Source organism: Myotis daubentonii, chromosome 3 (genome assembly GCF_963259705.1).
Source record: "Myotis daubentonii chromosome 3, mMyoDau2.1, whole genome shotgun sequence".
Lineage (NCBI taxonomy): Eukaryota > Metazoa > Chordata > Mammalia > Chiroptera > Vespertilionidae > Myotis > Myotis daubentonii.
In genome coordinates, this window is record NC_081842.1 from 58,800,970 (window position 1) to 58,826,098 (window position 25,129).

General features: G+C 41.1%; 2 protein-coding genes across 3 annotated transcripts in view; both read right to left on the reverse strand.

Annotated features, from left to right (window-relative positions):
* LOC132230338 (protein mono-ADP-ribosyltransferase PARP14-like) overlaps positions 1 to 25,129 on the reverse strand; it is a 249,519-nt gene that overhangs the window by 131,296 nt on the left and 93,094 nt on the right. The window lies entirely within an intron of this gene.
* The window catches only part of LOC132230337 (protein mono-ADP-ribosyltransferase PARP14-like), a 157,323-nt gene that overhangs the window by 126,953 nt on the left and 5,241 nt on the right, over positions 1 to 25,129 (reverse strand). Inside the window, exons 2-6 of one of the 2 annotated variants that reach the window (XM_059687655.1) lie at positions 22,668 to 22,801; positions 21,893 to 21,926; positions 18,246 to 18,482; positions 15,506 to 15,742; positions 418 to 2,669 (exon numbers count right to left, since the gene is read on the reverse strand). In XM_059687655.1, coding sequence (XP_059543638.1) covers positions 418 to 2,669; positions 15,506 to 15,742; positions 18,246 to 18,482; positions 21,893 to 21,926; positions 22,668 to 22,801 — 2,894 coding nt within the window. The remainder of the gene's footprint in view (positions 1 to 417; positions 2,670 to 15,505; positions 15,743 to 18,245; positions 18,483 to 21,892; positions 21,927 to 22,667; positions 22,802 to 25,129) is intronic. The other variant, XM_059687656.1, reaches the window with a different exon arrangement.

Genomic DNA, 25,129 nt, shown 5'->3' on the forward strand with positions numbered 1-25,129 from the left:
GTTCAATTCCACTGACAAGATTCCTGTCTGCTGTCCCCACTCTACTCTCTAATTTTTCTATATCTCCTATCAGTAAATTTGATAGGAAATTAACCTCACATTTGCCAAAATACCACAGGTCTCAAGGCCCTGAACAAATATAGAGACCCTTGTAATTGTAAGCCATTATTGTGGATTTTCACATTTACTGGGAACCTGGTGATCTGAATACACTTCCAGGTCCCACAGATAACTGGCCACCCTCTATCAGTAAATGCTGTGGTGACGTAGCCCTATTTTCTAAGGAAATTTGTTTCCAGGTCACCATGGAGAGCATGGAATTCTCTCCCTAATTCTCCCTTGATCCTAATCTTCCTTTGGCAACAGACTCCCTGGAGTTGCAGCACCTAGTGGGTGTTCTGTACAAGGGACACTCACCATAGCATTCTGCACATCTCCTTTCACCAACAGGATCCTCAGACCACCTGGGCACAGCAGCATTTTTCTGTTTCCATCAGTGTTTCTCGGGCCCGGCTGGACTCCTGCGGGTACACTGGGCAGGGAAGCAGCATCAGGCTTGTTGTTTTTAAATACAGTTTTCACAGTTTCAGCAAAGGCCTCAACAGTCTTCTCAGCTAAATCCACAAGGTAAACCTCTTTCAAGGTGCATCCAGCCCAGTTATACAGGAAGGATTCCTTGATGGCCAAAACAATGGCCTCCACACACTGGGATAAGGGAAAGCCACCGTCTCCAGAACTAATGGCAGGGATGGCTATGGATTGGTACTGGCGTTTAGCAGCCAAATGGAGACTTTTTTTCACGGCATTCTTTAACTGTAACACACACCCCAGAACATCACTGCTGTTCCACTTGGGTCCTACTGCATGGATCACCTGGTGGTATGGGAGCTTTCCTGGTTTTGAGATGGTGGCATGGCCAATTGCGATCTTACCCTTTTCCTTCACTATCCGGTCACAGTCTGCTTGGAGCTCAGGGCCAGCTGCCTTTGAAAGAGCAGCAGCCAGGCCCCCACTGAGACGGAGGTCCTCATTTGCGGCATTCACCACCACTTCAACAGGAAACCGTGTCAAGTCGCCTTGCTGTACAATCAGCGAGACTCCAGGGGCCAATTCTGTCCGACAGGAGGCCTTCTGCCCATCACTGCCACCTCCCTCCTTCTTTCCTTCATTCTGCAATAGTTCCACAAAACAACCAAATGACCGTACCTCACGTTTATAATACCATGGTTTATCCCGGAAGGACTGGTTGGCTCCTGGCTTATCAATACTGATGCTTTTAACACAAACTGAATCCCTGGCTTGTTTGAGGATGTTCATTCCCTCCAGGACTTCGGCCTTTGAGCCAGTTAGTAAAATGCCTTTTGGTTTGTTCCTAGCACTGAAATCTACCTGAACATTTAGCTTGTTCATCTTTATCTTTTGCAAGAATAGCTTCTTCTCTGCCTTTAAATAATCAATCACTAATGGAGGCTTTACTTCAAGGAATCTCTCTATTTTCATGTTTTTTTCCACAAAGTCAGAAAGGAAGCGGTAGATTGCATTTACTTCTCTCACACAGCCTGCAATAAGGATCTCAGCTGTGGTTCCTGAAGTTAACTCATTGATCGTTACAGTCTTTGAGGAGGAATTATGTTTCTTTGACAAAATGTTAGTGATGGCTTTCCATCTCTTGCTGTTAAGAAATTCCCTGTCCTCAATGTCTATGCGCTTATAACTTAAGGAATTGACCATTTGCTTCTCAGCTTCTAAGAGGACTTCAGAAGAACAGCCGGTTAAGAAAACAGTTGTGCCCTCTAGCTCATAAACTGCAAGAATTTTCTGTGCTATCAAAAGAGACTTGGAGAGTTCTGAACAGTCAGCCTGTTGCAAAAACTGCAAAACCTCAGGGGGGAGCTGAATGCTTTTCTGAACCATGATGAACACCTTTTCCTGGACTTCACTTTTTGCTTTATACACATCTATACCGAGTCCTTTAAAGCACATGTGTTGGGTGGCTCTGTCATAAAAAATCTCCATCTCTGGGTACTCCCTGCGGAGATGCTCCTGCACACCGCTGTGGCACAAAAGAGAATACTTTCTTGGAGACATGGCCACTTTCTCCTTCAGACTTTGCTCTTCTCTTTTAACTTTTTGAGTGGCGTTTTCTATTAATTCCTTGATTTGTGGCTCAATGTTTTGTACATCCTCTGATTTCCCCACTAAGGTTACAATCCCCATGTCTGTATCAAACTCAATCAAAATTCTTTCATCTTCTATGTCATTTTTTACGATGTCCCACACTACTGGGTCCACTTTAAATGGGGTAACTTTAAATCTAGACCTGATGCCAAAGAAGGCTATGGAAGCATCTTTCTTCCAGTTCTTGATTCTTTTTCTTCCTTGATTGACTAAGGTGGCTGCAGGTCTAATGGTAACTTCACCATTGAGTGGGGACCATGTTAGCTCACAGTGAGAACGTCTCACTTCTTCATTTATCTCCTCAATCAGATGATTCCTTTTGTGTAAGAACTTCCATAAAGAAAGATCCAAAGATTCTTTAAATGGTGCTGGAAGCTTGATCAGAGGCTTCTCCTTTCCATACAGAGCTGTGCCCAAGGAGGTATAATATGGGAACACGGAGAGCGGCATATTATTGAGGTCAAGCTTCTTGGTCATGATGGTGTTTAACACTTAAAAGGAAAGAAATAAAATAAAGTAATCCCAGGGTAATAGGTTTCAAATGAAAACAAACAAACAAAACGTTCCTATTGTGGGGGGTGGGGGGCAATCCTAGTGTTTATAGAACTTTAATGTTACAACATAGTATTAAAAGGGCAGCTCTACTCTCAAAGTGCTCAAATATGAATTGATATGTATTAACACTGCACAGGTATCCCTTGTGTAATGGAGTAATTACTTTCTGGCCAAGATCACTGTATGGTGAAATTCGGTTATGTAAATTCCATTTTCCGTTTTTGTGATACACTGATATATCACCACCAGGTTAAGAAATAGATATGACTTTGGTCACAAGCATGGGGATACTGTTTGGGCCAGTGTAAAGAATATTTTGGTGCTTAAAGCCAACCTTCTCTAAGAATCATGCCATGTGCTGTTTCTTTCTCTTTTTTTGGTGCCCGTGACCAGAATCGAACCCGGGACCTTTCAGTCTGCAGGCCGACGCTCTATCCACTGAGCCAAACCAGCCAGGGCTGTGTGCTGTTTCTTGTGCCTCTCACAATCTTAGGCTTTATTGATGACTTAGATTTCAATATTACTTCTCAGGGGAGGTGCATAATAAAAATTATCATAGCTTCCTAAGTGTCAGACACTATTCTAAGTGCTTTACATATATTTAATTAATTTAATCCTCATGACAGCCCTTGAGATAGACACACTATTATTATCATCATCACTATTTTTGATAAAATGATGAAACTCAGGCTAGCCCTAGCTGGTTTGGCTCAGTGGATAGAGCATGGGCCTGTGGACTGAAGAGTCCCGGTTCGATTCTGGTCAAGGGCACATGCCTAGGTTGTGAGCTCAATCCCCTCTGTGGGGTGTGCAAGAGGCAGCCATTCAATGATTCTCTCTCATCATTGATGTTTCTATCTCTCTCTCTCTCTCCCTTCCTCTCTGAAATCAATAAAAATATATAAAAATAAAATTAAAATCTTTAAAAAACCCTCAGGCTAGTAAAAATTTGATAACTCGAATAGGATCATGCAGACTGTAAATGTCTGAGCTAAGATTCAAATCAGTGTCTGTCTGAAACCAAAGCCCACACTCTTGCCCTTCTACCAGGGGTTCCAAACCAAGGTCATCCCCAAAGTCATCAGAGCCCAGCCCAGAGACTGATTCAGCAAGTCCTGCTCCTCCCCCATCCCTGCTATAATCAGTCTCTTGCCACTTTTACTGGGACAGTAACTAGGATGGTATATGGGCATGTCTGTGTGTGGGTGGGAGGATACTCTTCTCCCCAAACTCATTTTGTGGTAGTTATTAGACAGGTACAAGGAGTTTAAGAAGGAAGAGAATTAGAATGAATTCCAGTAACAACTTGGATTAAAATAGCATCCTTGTGGAAAAATGTTAAAAATACCTTCACTTGTGATGATTGGGTCCTAGGCCTTGAGCCAGACATAATAAAAAGAACATGGCCTTCAGAGATCCAGACACATAGCCTCAACTTCCCCATGTGGCCCCGTACACGCTACAGCCTGGGCAGTACCAGTGACCACTAACACTGACTGAGCACCCACCATGTGCCAAGCACTTTGCAGATATAATTTCATTTAATCCTCTAATGTTTCTTCGAGGTAAGTAATAGCAAACTCTGTTTTACACATGAGAAAACATAGGATTTGGTGGGTTTAGTAACTTGTCCAAGATCACAAAGCTAGTAAGCACCAAAGCCAGAAAGCACCAAAGCCAGATCTGAACATGGATCTATCTGATACAAGAACCATCAGAGAGATCTTAAATTTTCCATCCCATATCCTCTTCTGTAATGAAAGAATAACCAAATCTAACCATGCAGGTTAGTATGGGGATTCAGTGAGATACTATGGCAGGAAACAGCCCAAAATCTCACCTGCAATAGGTATCTCAAAAGGGTTCCCTTCCTGAAGATTTTGTGAATCAGATTTGGGGAAATGGAACCAAATAATTTCCGAGTGAAGTGCCTAACATTCATCTCAAATAATCTACATATAAAACAATGCTGCTAAATAAATTCTGTTCTTAACCCATCTTTATCGACAGATTGCCTCATTATTGGTAACCCACCATAAGTGGTGAAATATCAAACAAGAAAAATTCATGTTATAGGTGAACGGGAAACTGGGGAAAAGTGGAGAACTTAAAAGCATTGATTATGGCCCAGACTGCCAAGGTTCTGATCCTGCCTCTGTCCCTCACTAGCTGTGGAACCTTGGTCAAGTGATTTGACCTTTCCCTACCTCAATTTCTTCATTTGTAAAATAAGGATTACAATAATAGCAACGCCTGTAAAGCAATGTCTATAAATCCATTTTGTAGCACTCTGCAGAGCTCTGCATATGTCTAGAGTGAGAAAGGGAAAGTCAGTGTATCTGAGACCCTGGAAAACAGGGAATGTGCAAGGCGAGGGAGGAGGCATGACCAACATAGTCAGATGGTTCAAAGATGTCAAGTGAAATGGAACCTTTGAGAGGATCCTACTGTTCACAGGTGTAGCTCGGGTATAAAATAAACCTCAAGAGACTTGGGAAGAAGGCGCTGGCAGGACTGTGGTGAGGGGGAGGGTGCGAGTGAGTAAGGGGCTATGTGGACATGTGTGCTATGTGTGTGAGTGAGTGAGGGATAGTCAGACAGTGCAGGAGTATCAGGAGCTAGCAGACCAGGCTCTCTTGGACAGGGAGCCCCTGGCATTGATGTAGGCACTCCATGGGCTGCCAGGCTCAGGCACAGAGCTTATGCCATCTTCAAGGGGGAGCAACCTCCTCTAGGAACTCAACATCACCATCACCCAGATTGGTCTTGGTCACTACCTGGGACCCTGCAGTCACAACAGCCAAAATCCTGCTGCCCTGCCCACAGACCTGCAGACCCTAGGACATCTACCTGCTAGGGCACATGGTTCCTGCAGCAAAAACTCAGACTTCCCCCTCCCCGGCTGATGGCCCATAGATATGGTGGTTACGCTGCTCCAGCGCTCAGGCTCTCCTGAGTCTGTTGCCCTGGCAGGAAGTCCCAGGGTGCCTCTGTGAACCTCCACAGCGTGTGTGCATATCCAACTAAGGACACACAACCCTGCAACAAAACTGGCACCTCCCCCTCCCAGGCTAGTGACCTCTGAAAACCGTGGTCATGCTGATCCAGCATGCAGGGCCCCTCCATGAGCTGCCACTGGGCACATGCCTCTCCAACCAAGGGTGCAAAGTTCCCTCAGCAGGATCCATGACTTCCCCCTCCAGGCTGCCTGCTTTTGGACACCTGGGTGAGTTACTGAGGACTCCCCACATTGTTCCAACCACAGACTATGAGACTCCCACATCCGCAGCTGCTGGCTCCTGACCCCCTCGTCACTCACAGAGGGAAATCACCTTGGCCAGAGTCCCACTGCCTCTACTGCAGAGTACAGGACAGCTGCCCCCCACCGTCATGGGCTCTGAGATCCTCATAGTGAGTTGCAGAGTGAGACTACCCAAGCAAGAGTCAAACAACAATGGCCAATGTCATAGTACCTGAGCCTCAGGCCCTGAGACCCCTTCCTCCCAGGCTGTGGACTCCAGGAACTCACAGTGAACACATTCCAGTGAGACCTCAGGCAACCCTTTTCACAAGAGCCGGAACCACAATCACATCCACAACACCCTGAACAATAAAGCCGGAAGTGAGTCACATAGCCAGACAATCCATGGCAAGACTTCATCCATGAACCAGAAACTAACATTCAAGACCCAAGTACGCCGAAACCGGTTTGGCTCAGTGGATAGAGCGTCGGCCTGCGGACTGAAAGGTCCCAGGTTCGATTCCGGTCAAGGGCATGTACCTGGGTTGCGGGCATATCCCCAGTAGGAGATGTGCAGGAGGCAGCTGATCGATGTTTCTCTCTCATCGATGTTTCTAACTCTCTGTCTCTCTCCCTTCCTCTCTGTAAAAAATCAATAAAATATATTTAAAAAAAAAAAAAAGACCCAAGTACATCAGGAGAACTCAAAGAGCTCAAGTAGGGGGCTCCAGTAGATCACCAAGCCCAGGGAATATGAGATTCTACATCATTGGGTCCCCAAAATCATCAACTACATAGCACCACCCCCAAAAGAACCTGGGTAGCAAAGCAGTTGGATCTAAGACATAGAAATAATTAAATCATTGCAGAAAAAAATGGGGAGACAAAAAAATCAATCTCCAAAGGAAAGAAAAAGAGAAATCACCAGAGGAGGAATTAAATGAAGCAGAGACAAGTAACTTCTCAGAGAAAAAAAAAGCAGAGTAATGGTTTTAAGGATGCTTAAACGTCTGGATGACAAATACACACAACTCAATGAGAATTACAAGGAGCTGAATGAGAATGTCACCAACATGAAAAGGAATCAAGGGGAAATGAAGAATGCCATAGCTGCAAGAAAGCACACAATGGAAGGCTTCAACAGTAGACTAGAAGAAGTGGAGTACTGCATCAGTAAGTTAGAAGACGAGGTAGAAAAAAACACACAAACACAGCAGCAATTGGAAAGAAAACTTAAAAAGCAGGAGGAGAGCCTAAGAGACCTTTCGGACAACATGAAATAAAACAACATCCACATAATAGGGTTGCCAGATTAAGAGGAAGCAGAGCAAGGAATAGAAAACCTGTTTGAAGAAATAATGACAGAAAACTTCCCTGATGTTGGGAAGAAAAACGCCGCACAAGTCCAAGAAGCACCTAGACCCCCAAACAAGCTCAAGTAGGGGGCTCCAGTAGATCACCAAGCCCAGGGAATATGAGATTCTACATCATTGGGTCCCCAAAATCATCAACTACATAGCACCACCCCCAAAAGAACCTGGGTAGCAAAGCAGTTGGATCTAAGACATAGAAATAATTAAATCATTGCAGAAAAAAATGGGGAGACAAAAAAATCAATCTCCAAAGGAAAGAAAAAGAGAAATCACCAGAGGAGGAATTAAATGAAGCAGAGACAAGTAACTTCTCAGAGAAAAAAAAAGCAGAGTAATGGTTTTAAGGATGCTTAAACGTCTGGATGACAAATACACACAACTCAATGAGAATTACAAGGAGCTGAATGAGAATGTCACCAACATGAAAAGGAATCAAGGGGAAATGAAGAATGCCATAGCTGCAAGAAAGCACACAATGGAAGGCTTCAACAGTAGACTAGAAGAAGTGGAGTACTGCATCAGTAAGTTAGAAGACGAGGTAGAAAAAAACACACAAACACAGCAGCAATTGGAAAGAAAACTTAAAAAGCAGGAGGAGAGCCTAAGAGACCTTTCGGACAACATGAAATAAAACAACATCCACATAATAGGGTTGCCAGATTAAGAGGAAGCAGAGCAAGGAATAGAAAACCTGTTTGAAGAAATAATGACAGAAAACTTCCCTGATGTTGGGAAGAAAAACGCCGCACAAGTCCAAGAAACACCTAGACCCCCAAACAAGATGAACCCAAAAAGGCTGACACCAAGACACATAATAATTAAATTGGCAAACATCAACAACAAAGCAAGAATTCTAAAGGCTGCCAGAGAGAGACAGAAAGTTACCAGCAAGGGATCTCCCATTAGAATAGCAACTTATTTCTCAACAGAAACACATCAGACCATAAGGGAGTGGAATGAAATATACAACATGATGCAAAGCAAGGGACTGAATCCAAGAATACTGTACCCAGCAAGGCTATCAATAAAAATTTAAGGTGAAATCAGGAGCTTCACAGACAAAAAAGGACTAAGTGAGTTTATTACCACCAAGCCAGTAATGCAAGAATAGCTTAAGGGACTGCTATAAAAAGACGAAATAGAAAGGGAACAAAGAACACATGCATAAAGAATAAAAATGGCAACTAACAATTACCTATCAATAACCACCTCAAATGTAACTAGATTAAATTCTCTAATCAAAAGATATAGGGTAGCTGAGTGGATAAGAAAACATAACCCATATATTTTCTGTCTATAAGAGACCCACCTCAGAACCAAGGGCTCACACAGACTGATAGTGAAGGGATAGAAAAAAAAAATTTTAGGCAAATGTATATAAGAAAAAAGCTGGGGTAGTAATACTTATATCTGACAAAATAGACCTCAAAGTGAAGGCCATAACAAGAGATAAGAAGGGCCATTTCATAATACTAAAGGGAGCATTCAACAATAGGACATAACTCTGATAAACATATATGCACCCAATACAGGAACACTCAGATACATAAAAAAAAAAAAAAACTTCTGGAAAATATCAAGGGAGAGATCGACAGCAATACAATCATAGTAGGGAACTTTAATACCCCATTGACACCACTGGATAAATCCTCTAAACAAAAAATCAGCAAAGAAACAGCAATCCTATATGACTCAATAGATCAGATGGACTTAATTGACATCTTCAGAACATTTCACCCCAAAGCTACAGAATATACATTCTTCTCAAGTGCACATGGGACATTTTCAAAGATAGACCACATATTAGGACACAGAAAAACTCTCTTCAAAGTCAAGAAAATAGAAATCATAACAAGCATCTTCTCAGATCACAAAGACAGAAAATTAGAAAGCAATTACAATAAAAACAAAGAAAAAAAATCAAACACTTGGACACTAAATAGCATCCTATTAAACAATGATTGGGTCATAAAGAGATCACAGAAGAAATAAAAAGCATCCTAGAAACAAATGACAATGAAAACACAACAATCCAAAATCTATGGGACACAGTGAAAGCAGTCCTGAGAGGGATGTTCATAGCTCTACAAGCCTACCTCAAAAAAACAAAAAAAAAATGGTAATAAATTATCTAATCCTGTCACTTTAAGAATTAGAAATAGAGCAACAAGAAAGGCCCAGAGTAAGCAGAAGGAAGGAAATTATAAAGATCGGAACAGAAATAAACAACATAGAGACAAAAAAAAAAATACAAAAAACCAATGAAACCAAGAACTGGTTCTTTGAAAGGATAAACAAGATTGATGAACCTCTAGCCAGGCTCACCAAGAAACAGAGATAGAAGACACAAATAAACAAAATCAGAAATGAAAGAGGTTAAGTAACAACCCAACAGACATATAAAGGTTTGTAAAAAAATACTACAAACAACTCTATTCCAACAAACTGGACAACCTTGACAAAATGGACATATTCCTAGAAAAATACAAGCTTCCAAGCTCAATCAGAAAGAATAAAAAAAACCTGAATAGGCTGATAACTACTGATGAAATTAAAAAACCGCCAGCAAACGAAAGCCCTGGAACAAATGGCTTCACAGGGGAGTTTTATCAAACATTCAAAGAAGAACTAAAACCTATCCTCCTCAGACTATTTAAAATATTCAAGGGGAAGGCCACTTCCAAGTTCTTTCTACCAAGCCAGCATTACCCTAATCCCAAGACACTGCAAAGAAAGACAATTACACGCCATTATCCCTGATGAGCATAGATGTTAAAAACCTCAACAAAATTCTAGTAAATTAGATCCAGCAAGATCATACACCAAAACCAAGTGGGATTTATTCCATGGATGCAAGACTGGTACAATATCCACAAATCAATAAATGTGATACATCACATAAATAAATTGAGAGACAAAAATTACATAGTCATATCAATTGATGCGGAAAATGCATTTGACAGAATCCAACACCCTTTCTTGATAAAAAAAAAAAAACCCTCAGCAAAGTGGGAATAGAGGGATCATACCTCAACATAATGAAAGCCTTATTTGACAAACCTACAGCCAATATCATACTCAATGGGCAAAAACTAAAACCATTTCCCCTAAGAACAGGAACAAGACAGGGATGCCCACTCTCACCACTCCTGTTTGACATAGTACTGGAAGTGCTAGACATAGTGATCAGACAAGAAAAATAAATAAAAGGCATCCGAATTGGAAAAAGAGAATTAAAATTGTCCTTATTTGCAGATGACATGATATTGTACATTGAAAACCCTACAAACTCTATCAAAAAACTACTAGACTTAATAAACGAATTTGTCAATGTAGCAGGATACAACATTAATGCCCAGAAATCTATGGCGTTTTTATACACCAATAATGAATTCACAGAAAGAAAAACTAAAAAAACAATCCCATTTACCATTGCAACAAAAATTAAGATACCTGGGAATAAATTTAACCAAGAAGGTAAGGGTCCTATACTCAGGAAATCACAGGACGCTGAAAAAAGAGATAGAGGAAGACATAAACAAATGGAAGAACATACCGTGTTCATGAACTGGTAGAATCAACATCATTATAATGTCCATGCTACCCAAAGCAATCTATAGATTCAATGCAATCCCCATTAAAATACCAAACTTATACTTCAAAGATTTAGAACTCTCCAAAAATTCATCTGGAATTTTAAAAAGACCCCAAATAGCTACAGCAATCTTGAGAAAGAAAAACAATGTTGGAGGGATCAAAATACCAGATATCAAGCTGTATTACAAAGCCACTGTTCTCAAGACTGCCTGATACTGGCACAAGAACAGACATATAGACCAATAGATAAGAACAGAGGGAGAAACCAAGATGGCAGCATAGGTAAACACCGGAGTTAGCTGCCTCGAACAACCACTTCAAAAATTCAATTAAAAGACCGAACGGAAGACTGGCTGAGGGGAAATTCTTCAACTAGAAGGAAAGAGAACAGCATACTGAGACTCAGAGGAGGAGCAGTGCAGAAAATACAAAGGTGCGGAGGTACATGCGGAGCGGGCTGGTAGCTAAGGGCGCGGTTGTCATTTTCAAACGGGAGGGAGTCTTGGATTCTGAGCTCCAGTTCTGGGCAAGTCTCTAAGGACCCAGACTCAAACGAGAGAAGCGGGACTGTCTGGCATCGGTCGGAACGCGAGGGCAGCTTTCTCTCCGAGGTTTGCAGCGGTTGCTGGGACTCTGAGAGGCAGAGCCTCTGGGGACGGGACTGAGAGCAGTCATAACAGCTCCCTCCACCTGCTCTGTTGATCCTGTGGGACACGCCCCGCCCAAGCCCTGAACAGAGCCATTTGCCAGATAGCCTCAGGCAAAGGCTAGATTAGCACCTCCCTAGAGGACAGAAGTTTTCCCACTGCAGACACAGCTGATTCTCACAGCCAGTTGGCCTGGAGGTCAAATCCCCCTAGTCTTAACTACAACAATCAATGCTTAACTACAACAAGTCTGTGCACAAAGACCACTAGGGGGTGCACCAAGAAAGCATAAAAAATGCGGAGACAAAGAAACAGGACAAAACTGTCAATGGAGGATATTGAGTTCAGAACCACACTTTTAAGGTCTCTCAAAAACTGTCTAGAAGCCGCCGATAAAGTTATTGAGATCTACAAGAAATCTAATGAGACCCTCGATGTTATGATAAAGAACCAACTAGAAATTAAGCTTACACGGACTGAAATAACGAATATTATACAGACTCCCAACAGCAGACCAGAGGACCGCAAGAATCAAGGCAAAGATTTGAAATGCGAAGAAGCAAAAAACACCCAACCAGAAAAGCAAAATGAAAAAAGAATCCGAAAATACGAAGATAGTGTAAGGAGCCTCTGGGACAGCTTCAAGCGTACCAACATCAGAATTATAGGGGTGCCAGAAGATGAGAGAGAGCAAGATATTGAAAACCTATTTGAAGAAATAATGACAGAAAACTTCCCCTACCTGATGAAAGAAACAGACTTACAAGTCCAGGAAGCACAGAGAACCCCAAACAAAAGGAATCCAAAGAGGACCACACCAAGACACATCATAATTAAAATGCCAAGAGCAAAAGACAAAGAGAGACTCTTAAAAGCAGCAAGAGAAAGACAGTCAGTTACCTACAAGAGAATACCCATACGACTGTCAGCTGATTTCTCAACAGAAACTTTGCAGGCCAGAAGGGAGTGGCAAGAAATATTCAAAGTGATGAATGCCAATAACCTACAACCAAGATTACTTTATCCAGCAAAGCTATCATTCAGAATTGAAGGTCAGATAAAGAGCTTCACAGATAAGGAAAAGCTAAAGGAGTTCATCACCACCAAACCAGTATTATATGAAATGCTGAAAGGTATCCTTTAAGAAGAGGAAGAAGAAGAAAAAGGTAAAGATACAAATTATGAACAACAAATATGCATCTATCAACAAGTGAATCTAAGAATCAAGTGAATAAATAATCTGATGAACAGAATGAACTGTTGATTATAATAGAATCAGGGACATAGAAAGGGAATGGACTCACTATTGTTGGGGGGAAAAGGGGTGTGGGAGATGCGGGAAGAGACTAGACAAAAATTGTGCACCTATGGATGAGGACAGTGGGGGGGTAAGGGCAGAGGTTGGGGTGGGAACTGGGTGGAGGGGAGTTATGGGGGGGAAAAAATAGGAACAAATGTAATAATCTGAACAATGAAGATTTAATAAAAAAAAAATTAAAAAAAGAACAGAGAACCCAGAAATCGACCCAGGCCATTATGCTCAATTAATATTTGACAAAGGAGGCAAGAGCATACAATGGAGTCAAGACAGTCTCTTCAATAAATGGTGTTGAAAAAGTTGGACAGATACATGCAAAAAAAATGAAACTAGATCACCAACTTACACAAAAATAAACTCAAAATGTATAAAGGACTTAAACGTAAGATGAAAAACCATGAAAATCTTAGAAGAAGACATAGGCAGCAAAACAGCAGACATGTCATAATAATATCTTTACCAATAGCAGATATGTCATAGCAATATCTTTACAAATACAGCTCCTAGGCCAATGGAAACGAAGAGAAAATAAACAAATGGGACCACATCAAAATAAAAAGCTTCTGCACATCAAAAGAAACCATCAACAAAACAAGAAAGTTCAATGCATGGGAGAACATATTTGCCAATGTTATTTCTGATAAGGGTTTAAAATTTATAGGGAACTCATACAACTTAACGAAAGGAAGATAAACAATCCAATCAAAAAGTGGGCAAAGGACCTAAATAGACACTTTTTGAAAAAGAGGATATACAGAAAGCTGAGAGACATATGAAAACATGCTCAAAGTCACTAAGCATCCCAGAGGTGCAAATCAAAACAACAATGAGGTACCATATCACACCTGTCAAAATGGCTATCATCAACAAATCAACAAATGACAAGTGCTGGCAAGGAACTCTCATGCACTGCTGGTGGGAATGCAGACTGGTGCAGCCACTGTGGAAAACAGTATGGCGTTTCCTCAAAAAATTTGACCCAGTAATCCCACTTCTAGGAATATATCCCAAGAAAACAGAAACACCAATCAAAAAGCATATATGTACGCCTATGTTCATAGCAGCACAATTTACAATAGCTAAGATTTAGAAACAGCTTAAGTGCCCATCAGCAGACTAGTGGATTAGAAAACTGTGGTACATCTACACAATGGAATACTATGATGCTGTTAAATAAAAAAAAAAAAAAAAAAAGGAATTCTTATCATTTGCAACAGCATGGATGGAACTGGAGAACATTATGCCAAGCAAAATAAGACAGTCAGAGAAAGATAAATATCACATGATCTCACTCATTTGTGGCATATAATGAACAACATAAACTGATGAACAAAAATAGATACAGAGACAGAGAAGCATCAAACAGATGGTCAAACTTCAGTGGGAAGGCGGAGGTAAGGGTGTAAGAGATCAACCAAAGGACTTGTATGCATGCATATAAGCATAATCAATAGACACAGACACTAGCAGGATGAGGGCATGTGCTGGGGGATGGGGTAGGTGGGGGGAGGTCAATGGGGGGGAAAAAGAGACATATGTAGTACTATATGTAACACTTAAAACAATAAAAATTTTTTAAAATAAAATAAGCCTTAATTAAATACTTCCTATTATTAGTGGTACCCCATAACTAGGCATTCTGAAGACACACCCCACTGCCCCATGCCCTCAGGATGTTCAAAAGCCCCAAAGTTGTCAACTGCCACCATTGGTTGGGAGCTAAGTTCTAGAGTAGACAGCTTTATGTAGCTCTACCTTTGCCCAAGGAACACTAGGTCTTTCATTCTATTTTAAGCTAAAACATACCTTCACCCCATCTTCTCCAACTTATAAAAGCTGAAGAAGGTTCTTCCAAATACCCCATATAGATATTTATCTTAAGTGGGTGGCATATCACATGATCCTACCTCATGCTCCCCCATTTAATCCCAAACACGAAGTTTCTTCTTTCCCTAGGAAGTCAGGTTCCCTAATTCCTCAGCCTTGACCTCTGAACATGAATGCAATCTCCAAGCAGGCTTTGCAAGTGTCTCAGAGAACTGGCAATTTATGTCTACAAAACCCTCAGGAGTGCTTCCCTGAGGTTCAGCTGGACATGGTTTTCACAGGGTCACTGCACCCACTGATCATGTGAAATCGCCCCTGTTAACTTCTGAATGATGACCCTGACAGGTGAAAGGGGACGTAGTGATACTTTCTAGGAGCATGTGCGTTTCTGAGTATTTCCTTATCTAAACTTGTTGAAATTAACTTGAGAATTTCTGCAAGTGTACAGTTAAAAAGCAGATAATCGCTTTTTTAACACAGTATTTCCAGGATTCTAAGAATTATATATTTTTCAGTTATCATAGGTAGAGACTTATAAGAAAAACTTTATATCTTTCAACAAAGTGACATTACTTCTTTAATGTTTGAATCACTGGACACATTAAGTATCATATCCCAGATGAACAGGATTCCTAACTGGATTACCAAGGAAATATATGAATAAAAATAAAATACATCAGAATTTAACTGGTAACTATAATAATAAGATCTGTTAACATATTTAAATTATGCCAGGTAAGGTGTACAAAATCAGGCTAATAGACATTACCTTTTCTGTCAAAAAATTCTATCAGAGCTGAACTCTCTTCAGGAAAACATTCAATACTGACAACTCTTCCCCCTCCATTTTGAGGATTTTCAAATAAACATTTCAAATTATAGGCATCAACACCAGGTGGCAGGTTTTCAACCCTGATTGTTTTTGTCGCTTCCAGAAGTCTTGGAGAAAGCTGAAGTCGTGTCACTGAATGGTGCATGACACAATCTTCAACAAATTTCATGGCATCTGCAAACCGAAATTAATTAATCAGAAAATTATATCTTTATAGTATACAAAAAACTGTCTGAATTAGTAGAGATAAAGAGCGGAACTAAGAACTCAATTTTTAGGTGCAAGATTTTAATTCCTAAATACGAATTTACTTGCCCAAAATTCCCAGTCTCTGAACAATGAGGCATCTATGAATGTCTTACCACAGAGGTGTGTTCCTACCTCAACTCACAGCCCACTCCAACCCTCCTAGATCTAACCACCTGAGTACTCTCTACTATTCAAATCTCCTCATTTCATCCTTTTCTCAAGTCTTTCAGTGGCTCCCCATTACCTGCAGGCATGAGTTCACACTCCTCAGCTAGGTGAAATATGTCCTTTGCTATTTGACTCCAAAGTAATTTCTAAGTATCACCTCTGGTTATTCCATGTCATTCATTTTATTTTCATACTGCCACAGAAACTAGTCATTATTTTGAAAACCATTCTGCTTTGTCTTTGTTTATTTGGTTTCCTGTGCTTGAAATGCCCTCCTCCAATTTTTTATCTTGGTCCTATTCCTCCTTCAGAACTCAACCCAATTATCTCTTTCAAATACATAAATATTGATGCTGGGCCCACATTGTGTCAGGCACTGTACTAGGAGCTGGGGAGGGAGTTGAATACAAGTTCTTGAACATTCACCTTCCAGGAGGGAGGAACTCTTGAAAGCAAACAAGTGATCTATTGTGGTTTCAATTGGGGCCAGAAGACTAATATTGGCACTCAGACAAGGATTCCCAGAGTAAGTAGTCACCAGTCTGAGTTTTGAAGGATGAAGAAGAGTTTACCAGATAGATAAGGGAGGAAGCATTTCAGGCAGAGGGAACAGCAGTGACATTGAACATAGTATATTGGGGACCTGATAGCCTGGTACTGCTATCAGGAGTCTAAGCTTCATAGAAGGACGGAGGCAGGGCAAAGCCATGCTGCCTTGTTTGGGCTCCCTTTCCTCCCATTCCCCGCAGCCTGCTGTTCACACCCAAGGAGGCAACTTCTCCTCTTGATCTTCACTGTTCATTTGTGTATTGTTTTCCACCCTGCCCCGTAGGAGTTCCCCAAAAGCAGGGACCAAGAATTATTCATCTCAGCAACATCAACATCTCATATTACTACTACAGCACCTAGACATGTGCACATAGTAGGCATTCAAAATTTTTGCTCAATAAACAAAAGCAGATCCATCTAGTTACTCCTTTATGAGAAATAATCATAAACTTGAAAGTAGAATAGCTCCCTTATTGAGTCCTTAATATATCCTTACCAGGAATGATGTGAAGAGCTTTTCAAACATTATTTCTTTAATTCTCACAGAAACTGAATAAGGTAGATATTCTTAACCCCATTTTATAGGTGAAGAAAGCAAAGCACACAGAGGATAGGAACTTGGCCAACCTCAGATAATTACTTAAATGTGGAAGCTAGAATTTTGACATCATGACCTTGCTCTTTCTTTTTTATTCTCACCCAAGATATGTTTTTGTTGATTTGAGAGAGAAAGGAAGGGAGAGAGTGAGAGAAACATCAATGTGAGAGAAAAACATCAGCATCAAACCCAGAACCTTTTGGTGCATGGGATAACATTCTAACCAATGGAGCCACCTGCCAGGGCATGACCTGTGCTCTTAATTAACCATTCCACTGCCTCAGCTATGGAACAGTGAGGACTTGGAATTGGAAAATGTCCCCGTTTTTCTGGAGATGGCTCTTCCAACTCATAGACTCCTCCCACAGACCTCAAAGAGCACTCATTTTCTGCATCACATGCACTTACTCTCCGTGCATAAGTAGATGACCCTGAAAACACTGAGAAGATATATGGGAAAGGGGATAACAGAACAGGCTTATAGAGGTCTGCTGCCAGGGTTCAAATCCAGTTATTCATTTATTAGCATCTCTGCACCTCTGTCTCCTCAGGTGTAAAATGGGAAATAATAATAATCTCAAAAGGTTATTGAACGGAACAAATGAAGTAATACATGTAAAGAGCTTAGCATAGTACCTGACTTACACTAACAGCATTTGAATGTTTGCTAGTATTATAATTATTACCTTCAAGTCCAATTTGGTAACACAGATCCATATTTACTTCTCTCAATGTGGTAGCGCGTGAAAACGCTCACTCCTGTGCTCAGAATCACTTTAAGATCCATGGACTTCATTAGATTTTCATTTAGGTGTTCTCTCTCTCTCTCTCTCTCTCTCTCTCTCTCTCTCTCTCTCTCTCTTACACACACACATACACACATATACACACAAAACTCATACAATAAATTTAATTCATTAAACATGCCATAATTTGAATTCACAACATAATTGCTTCTCTTTCAAATAAAAAATGATCTATATTAACTTGGTGTCCTCTCTTACCAGCTACTAACAAGAATCAAACTTTCAGAGTCATTCCATTAGCTGGGTGTCCCAAATCCCAAAAGTGCTGTGCAAAGAAGACAGAACATGAAGGGTCAGTCCATCTTACCTATGTATTTTTGAAAGGTAACTACGCCAACATCAAAATCTCGTATTACTTCCACTTCAAAATCAGCACTGGACAGGCCACTTATGTTCTCCACCAACAAGGTTAGCATTATATCAGTCACATGTGCTTTGAGATTTTCAAATGCAACCAAAGACGGAATATTTTCACATTCCTTTGGGATATCTTCCATTTTTTCTGATCTTTTGTTGAGAGAGATTTTTGTATCTTCTGATGCATCTGATTTTAGGGATACAAAAGAGGTAAAGATGTTATATTTATCTACCATGTTTTCAGCAAATTAAATTATCATAAGACACTGCCCTCTTTCCTTCCCAACCTCTTAGCTATCTCAAATAAAAACAGATCTTAGAGGGCTTTTAGCTTAAATGAATTGTGATGTTGATGTTCAATTTTATTACACCTCTTTCTGCTAACATATACTTCTATCACAGCACCATAGTATAATTATTGAACTCAGTTTCTCAAAGGTAAGGAACATGTTTATGCATTCTGGTATTGCTAGCACATGGTATATACTTGAGTCTCAATGAGTGTCTGTTGAATTGGAGATTTAATGCTTGGACCACTAGAGGAAAGCAAGAATATCTGATGATGCCAAACATGAGCATCATCTAACTCTTTACGCTCTGAAAAGCAGTACTTCCCATCACTGAAGAGAAAAAAAGATGCTTGCACTGAATGACTAGGGGATACACAGAGATGGTAAAATGGCCTAGAGGCTATACATGTACATCAAACTCAGTGAATAGCAATCACTCCAGCCAGCTTGTTCCTCCCCATTGTTGACCATAAGTGAGTTACACATATGCATAAGGTCAGTCTCACTCTAGGCTTAATCCATTGCAGTGAAGCATGATGGGTATAATAGTATCTTTAGACATTCTTTGCACAACTATACAGTTAGAGCCCTTGGCATGTTAAACGTACTGGATATGTGGAGAGGGTACATACAAAAAACATTGGATAAGGAACTTATTTTATAATGGAGGTATTCAAGAAAAAAAAAGAAAAGAAAATGACATTTGTAAATGTTTATTATGGCAGAGTAAAATGTCATGTGCTTATCAAATCCACTTTGTTTTCTTTCTGGGAAATATTGGCCAGACTTCCTACAGTTAAGTTCCTATAGTAGAGTTCGTGTGGCTAATGGAATATGGGAAGAAGGGGTGAATTCAACTTCCAAGCATGACCAATACGTGCCTCCTTCATATGGATCTCCATTCTCTCTTGCAGTGACCTTTCAGGCCATGTATCAAAGGGGCGTGGATTCCCAAATGACTGCATAAAGTAGTCTAGACCCCACCCACGACCCTAGCTGCCAACTACGCTGCACTGTAATCTGGGGACTTGTTACAACTGTTAGATCACCCCAACAAATACACACACACACACACACACACACACTAATGCCAAATAAAAAATAGCTTGAGGATTCAATAGCAACATAAACTAGCATTCAATGAGTCATGAATGAAAAATCAGAATGAGTACTGGGCTGGAGGTGAGGCCTTATGAGTTCAACCCCTGACTCTGCCACTCTTTAGCCATGTGACCTTGGGAACATCTCTCAATTTACAAATGAGAATATTGGACTGAGTGAATGATAAGAGCCTTGCTAGCAATACAGTTTTATCACCCCACTATTAGAAGCTTCATCACAAGAGAGGCATTGCCATATAAAGAGCACCAACAATTAAGTCAGGATTCCAAGAAAAAGAGATAAAGGGATTGGCTGGCTTGGAAAGGGTTTAGAGAAGAGGAGGAATCTGAGTAATTTTGAAGGGTCTATCGGATTTAGGTAGAGAAAAGTGGGGTAGAGAGTACTGTGAGCAACAGAATACAAGCAGAGTATCATGTTGCGCCAAACTATTTAGGAAATGGTGATCTGACCAAAAATCTTAAGGAGCTCTCATGTACAGAGATGTAAGAAATGAGGCCAGAAAAGTCAGCTTCATCAAGAATGGGGTCTGGACTTTATCTTACAGTTGGTGGTAAGGTGAGCCAGGGAAGGTTTCCGTGAAGAAGATGACCAGATATCCCGCAATACAAAGGACTGGTAAGATTTAAGGAGAAGGGCATCAGGTACAGAGAGAACAAGCAGGGTATTCCTGCCATGCTGGATTTGTAAAGTGATAATGGGGACCTGGGGTGAGGGAGGAATGAATGAGACCAACATATGTGAAAGCTTAAAGAAAAGACAAATTTCTAGAAGGTGATGGGCAAACTGGTTATGCACTTGAAGAGAAATAAAATAGACAGAAGAAGGCACTGGTTTGGAGGTAGATGACACACATGGCTTCAGACACATTGGCTCTAACATATTTTTCAACAGAAAGGTCAGACGCAGCTCTGGGATTTAGAAGAGGGTCCAGGCTTGAAATATAGACTCGAAATAAACAGAATTTTCTGACCACAAGTGACCAGAATTTCTCTGCTCTTGTTCGTCTCTCTTCTCCTAGTTCTTCCACTTGCTGGTTTCCACATTTGAGGCCCAAACCAGTTCAGCGTGACCTAAAACCGGATACTGGCTTAGTGCTCATACCCCCTGATATTGGTGTGTGCCTTTCCCTGCTCTGTCACTGCCTGTCAATCTTTAACCTAAAGCTCTGGGTTTCAGGCATGCCTAGTGCCTTCATGGTGCTATGTCCTCTGCTCTCCTCATCTCTTAGATATGGAACCTTCTAGGTAACCACCCTCCATCCTCATTTTGCTTACCTTTCCAATGAATTTCTAGAGTTCTGACAATGGACCCAAGGCCCTGACAATGACCCAAGCTCTCATCCTAGTGCCATTTTCAAAAAGAAAAAGTTGCAAAAATCTAAACATGTTCTCAAGACAATTTCTACTTTAGAAGAAAATATTTACACATTTTTTTGGAATTTTCTTTTCCCGAAGATCTGGATATGCATCACTTTATCTCTCTTGCTCAGCCATTCAACATATTTCACTTTTTCGTCCCCTTTATAACACCATGCTTAGCCCAGAAAAGTGGGGTAGAGAGTACTGGCTTCTTTAGTAAATGTCAGGGGCCACAGGCTAACACCCAGACACGAGTTAAGCAACAGACTCCACAACAGCCACTAGGTGTCGGGCTCTCTCACAGCAGATGGAGGAGAGGAGCTGCTGCTCTGGAGGGTTGCACCCCATCCTGCACCCAGCACTCAAGCTTTCATCCACAGAGGACCCACACCTTCCTGTAGTGACCCCTGAGGACAGCACTTCCCAGACCCAGTGCTCAGAAACTGACTTGGCCACAAACAGCACCCACTGATACATCTTGCTTCTCGATGGCAGCTTGGGCACAAGTGGGCTCTAAAGGTCAGTTCATCACCTTCCTCCAGGCCCTCTTAGTCCTCCGCTCAATTGCAAGGTATCTCCCAGTCCCCACAGAGAGAGCAGTTTCCATCCTTCTGACCTGAGCCTTTAGAGCTCAAGTGGCTGCCCCAGTGTTCACCCTCTGAACAGCTGGCTGAGAGTATAATGAGAATGAGCCCAAGGCACCGCCAAGTTGAGAAAAACCTGCCTTGTGAAGTAAAGAGGATAAGGATGATGTATGTCTACAAGTGCCATCTTTAATCAAAGCAAAACTGCCTCGTGAAGGCCAGTCATCTCAATTGAGACCTTACCTGGTTCTTTGGCATGTTCTTTGGCCTTGGATTCCTGAAATTCAAACAATAAAGTAGCATTCATAAATTGCCAATAATGCAAATTTCTTTACATTAAGAAAATGTGCCTGACACCAGCCTGGAGATATAAGGTCAGCAGACACAATAGTGAAAAAATACAGCAATAATGCTTTTGAATGACCCCCCTTATGTGGTGTCACCTCCAGTTACTCAGAACAAAAATCACTGGCAAAAACTAGTCACAAATAACAGAAACCCCAGTGATTACCAAGTGTCCGGGGCATGGGGTAAGATCTGTATCTTTTCCCCATTTAACATTTGTTGAGTCTTTCCCATGAACACTGTACCATTTGCGTTACACAGGTTGTCTCATCCAACCCTCACAACACTCCAACAAACCAACAAGGTAAATATACTATTACTATACCATTTTAGGAAATACTTAGTACATGCAGTATAGATCGCAATCTCCTCAAAACAATGTAAAAGTAAAACTAATACACCAAGTTCCAGGTTAAGAGCAACCCAAAATTTTATATCTCAAACCACCCTTATTATAACCCCCAAATCTTGACTTTTCTGAAAGTGTCTAAAAGAAAAAAAAATGTGCCTCCTCCTTCATTATTCCATACCTGTCCCACCACATCTGTAAATTGCATTTCTCACTGCAGTTTGATTTATATTTTTTGTTCCACTAGGTGTTCCTCATTGTGCTTCCCATCCCACACACCTTGGGAGAACACCCTACTTCCTGTCTACCTGCTCCTTTACTAACCTTTGCTGGAATTTTCTCCTTACAGACATCATGGACTTCATTTGGGTCTGGAAGCAACTTGACCGTTAACTTAAATGTTCCTTTTCCTGGCAATGCTAATTCATGGTTCTCTCTCTTCAAAACATTCTGCCGAACTGAAATATCAAAAAAGAAGAAGAAGGAGAACCATCAAGCAATCTTTATTCACAAAATTATTCCATATTTCCAAAGCCTTTGTCATCATCAGTCAATTACTCAGTCATTTCCCCAAGAGAGACCTTTCGTAAAAAAATAAAAAAGGAAAAGTTTATCAAGCAGACATGGATTTGAATTCTATCTTTAAACTTATTTTTTTAACCTTAAGTATTTCCGGAGCCTCAGTCTCCTTGTATAATAAGCAATTAATAAAGATTGTATTATATGGGTGTTACGTGGATTCAACTGAAGAAACATAAAGAATGTAGTATAGTACCTGATGCTCAGTGGGCACTCAGAAAGAGAGCAATATATATTGTACAGTAAATGAAATTATTACAAAATCCGTCACGGTGAGCCTGTGTACATTGGGTGCTGGGACATGGCATGATAAAAGCCATGTTTTAGGAAGGTGACTCGGGTAACCAAGAGCAGAATGGCCAGGAGCCTAGTTAAAAAGTTTTTCAATCAATTCTTTTAACTTGTGAAGATAAAAGCCTCACATCTGATAGGAAAAGGAAAAGGAATAAATGGATGGAGAGATTTAAACACAAAATCGCACACCAGGCAGCTGGGCTGTAGTGAAAAAAACTGAACAATGAACATAAGCATTCAAAAAACCTTGATCTGAATTCCAACTCTAGATGAGTGACATTGAGAAACTATCTGAAGTTTTCTTAAATCTGTTTTCTCATTCAAACCGGTGGTCTGTGAATGACTTTTGTAACACACACAAGAGGTATGCAAATGTAAGTTATAATTATAAGAGGCAGGCAGAGAAAGAAAGGCAAAGTTAGTGTATCTCAGAGTGTGGAGAATAGGGAGTGAGTGTAGATGAGAAGATGTAGTCGACATAGTCAGATGGTGCAAAAATGTCAGGATGAAGGGGAGCCTTTGAGAGTTCCCTACTGTTCACTGTTGTAGCCCTGCCATGAATGTTGGGTTACCATGTTGTATTCTGATATGGTTGGCGTGATGAGGCGAAGGATACAAGTCGGAATCTTTCAAAAAAAAAGGGGGGGGGGGGGCTTAACTAGCTTTCCCACCTCAACCACCCATAGAAGGATAGGATGCCAATAGAATGAAACAGACCCCCAGAAATAATATAAGACTCAAATTTCACTCTTGATGGGAGGAAAGATGTCTTCACAGAGACTCCTAAGGGGCTGCCCCAAGCTTCCGTAAGGGCTGCATAAGAACCCGGTGCCAGAGAGGAAGCTCAGTTTTGTAAGTCAGGCTGTCCATGGACCGCTATGATACCTTCCTTTTATTATTCCCTAGACTTTGGTAGAGTCCTATCCAGACACTTATTTCTTTATTGATATCAGAGAGGAAGAGAGGGAGAGAGAGAGAGAAAGAGAGAGGGGGGGGGGAAACATCAATGATGAGAGAGAATCATTGATCAGCTGCCTCCTGCATGCTCCCTAATGGGGATGGAGCCCACAAACTGGGGCATGTGCCCTGGACGGGAATCGATGGAATCCGGGCCTGGCTAGGGCCACACATTTAAATGTGCCAGCCTGGCCCTGGCCTGTGTTGCTCAATGGTAAGAGTGTCGACCCTCCCATGGAAGGGCCAGGGGTTTGATTCCTGGTCAAGGGCACATACCTGGGTTTCAGGTTCCATCCCCTGGCCCCAAACAGGGCGAGTGCAGAAGGAAACCAATTGCTGTGTCTCTCTCACACCAATGTTTCTTTTTCTCTCTCTTCCTTTTTCCCCTATACCTTCCAATCAATGCAAGAAAATATCCATGGGTAAGAGTAAACTAAACCAATTAAATTAAATTATAAAATAAAAATGTCAGCCTGGCTCAGCTGGTATGCTCAGTGGTTGAGCTTCAACCTATGAACAAAGAGGTCATAGTTTGATTCCCGGCCAGGGCACATGACTGGGTTTTGGTCTCTATCCCACATAGGAGGCATGCAAGAGGCAGCCAAACAATGATTCTCCCTCATCATTAATATTTCTATCTTTCTTCCCTTCCTCTCTGAAATCTATTAAAAATAATTTAAAAATAAATAAATGTGAGAAACTAAGATGGCTGCATAGGTAAACACCGGGAAATTGCTGACTCCCACAACAACTTCAAAAATACAACAAAAAGACAAAACGGACATCATCCAGAACTACAGGAAGGCTGGCTGAGTGGAAATTCTACAACTAGAAGGAAAGAAATGCACACTGAGAGCCAGAGGAGCTGCGGAAGTAAAGTACAGAGGTACAGAGGCTCGAGCACGGAAAGGGGCTGGTACCTGAGGACGCAGCTGTCTTTTTGAATCGGGAGGGAG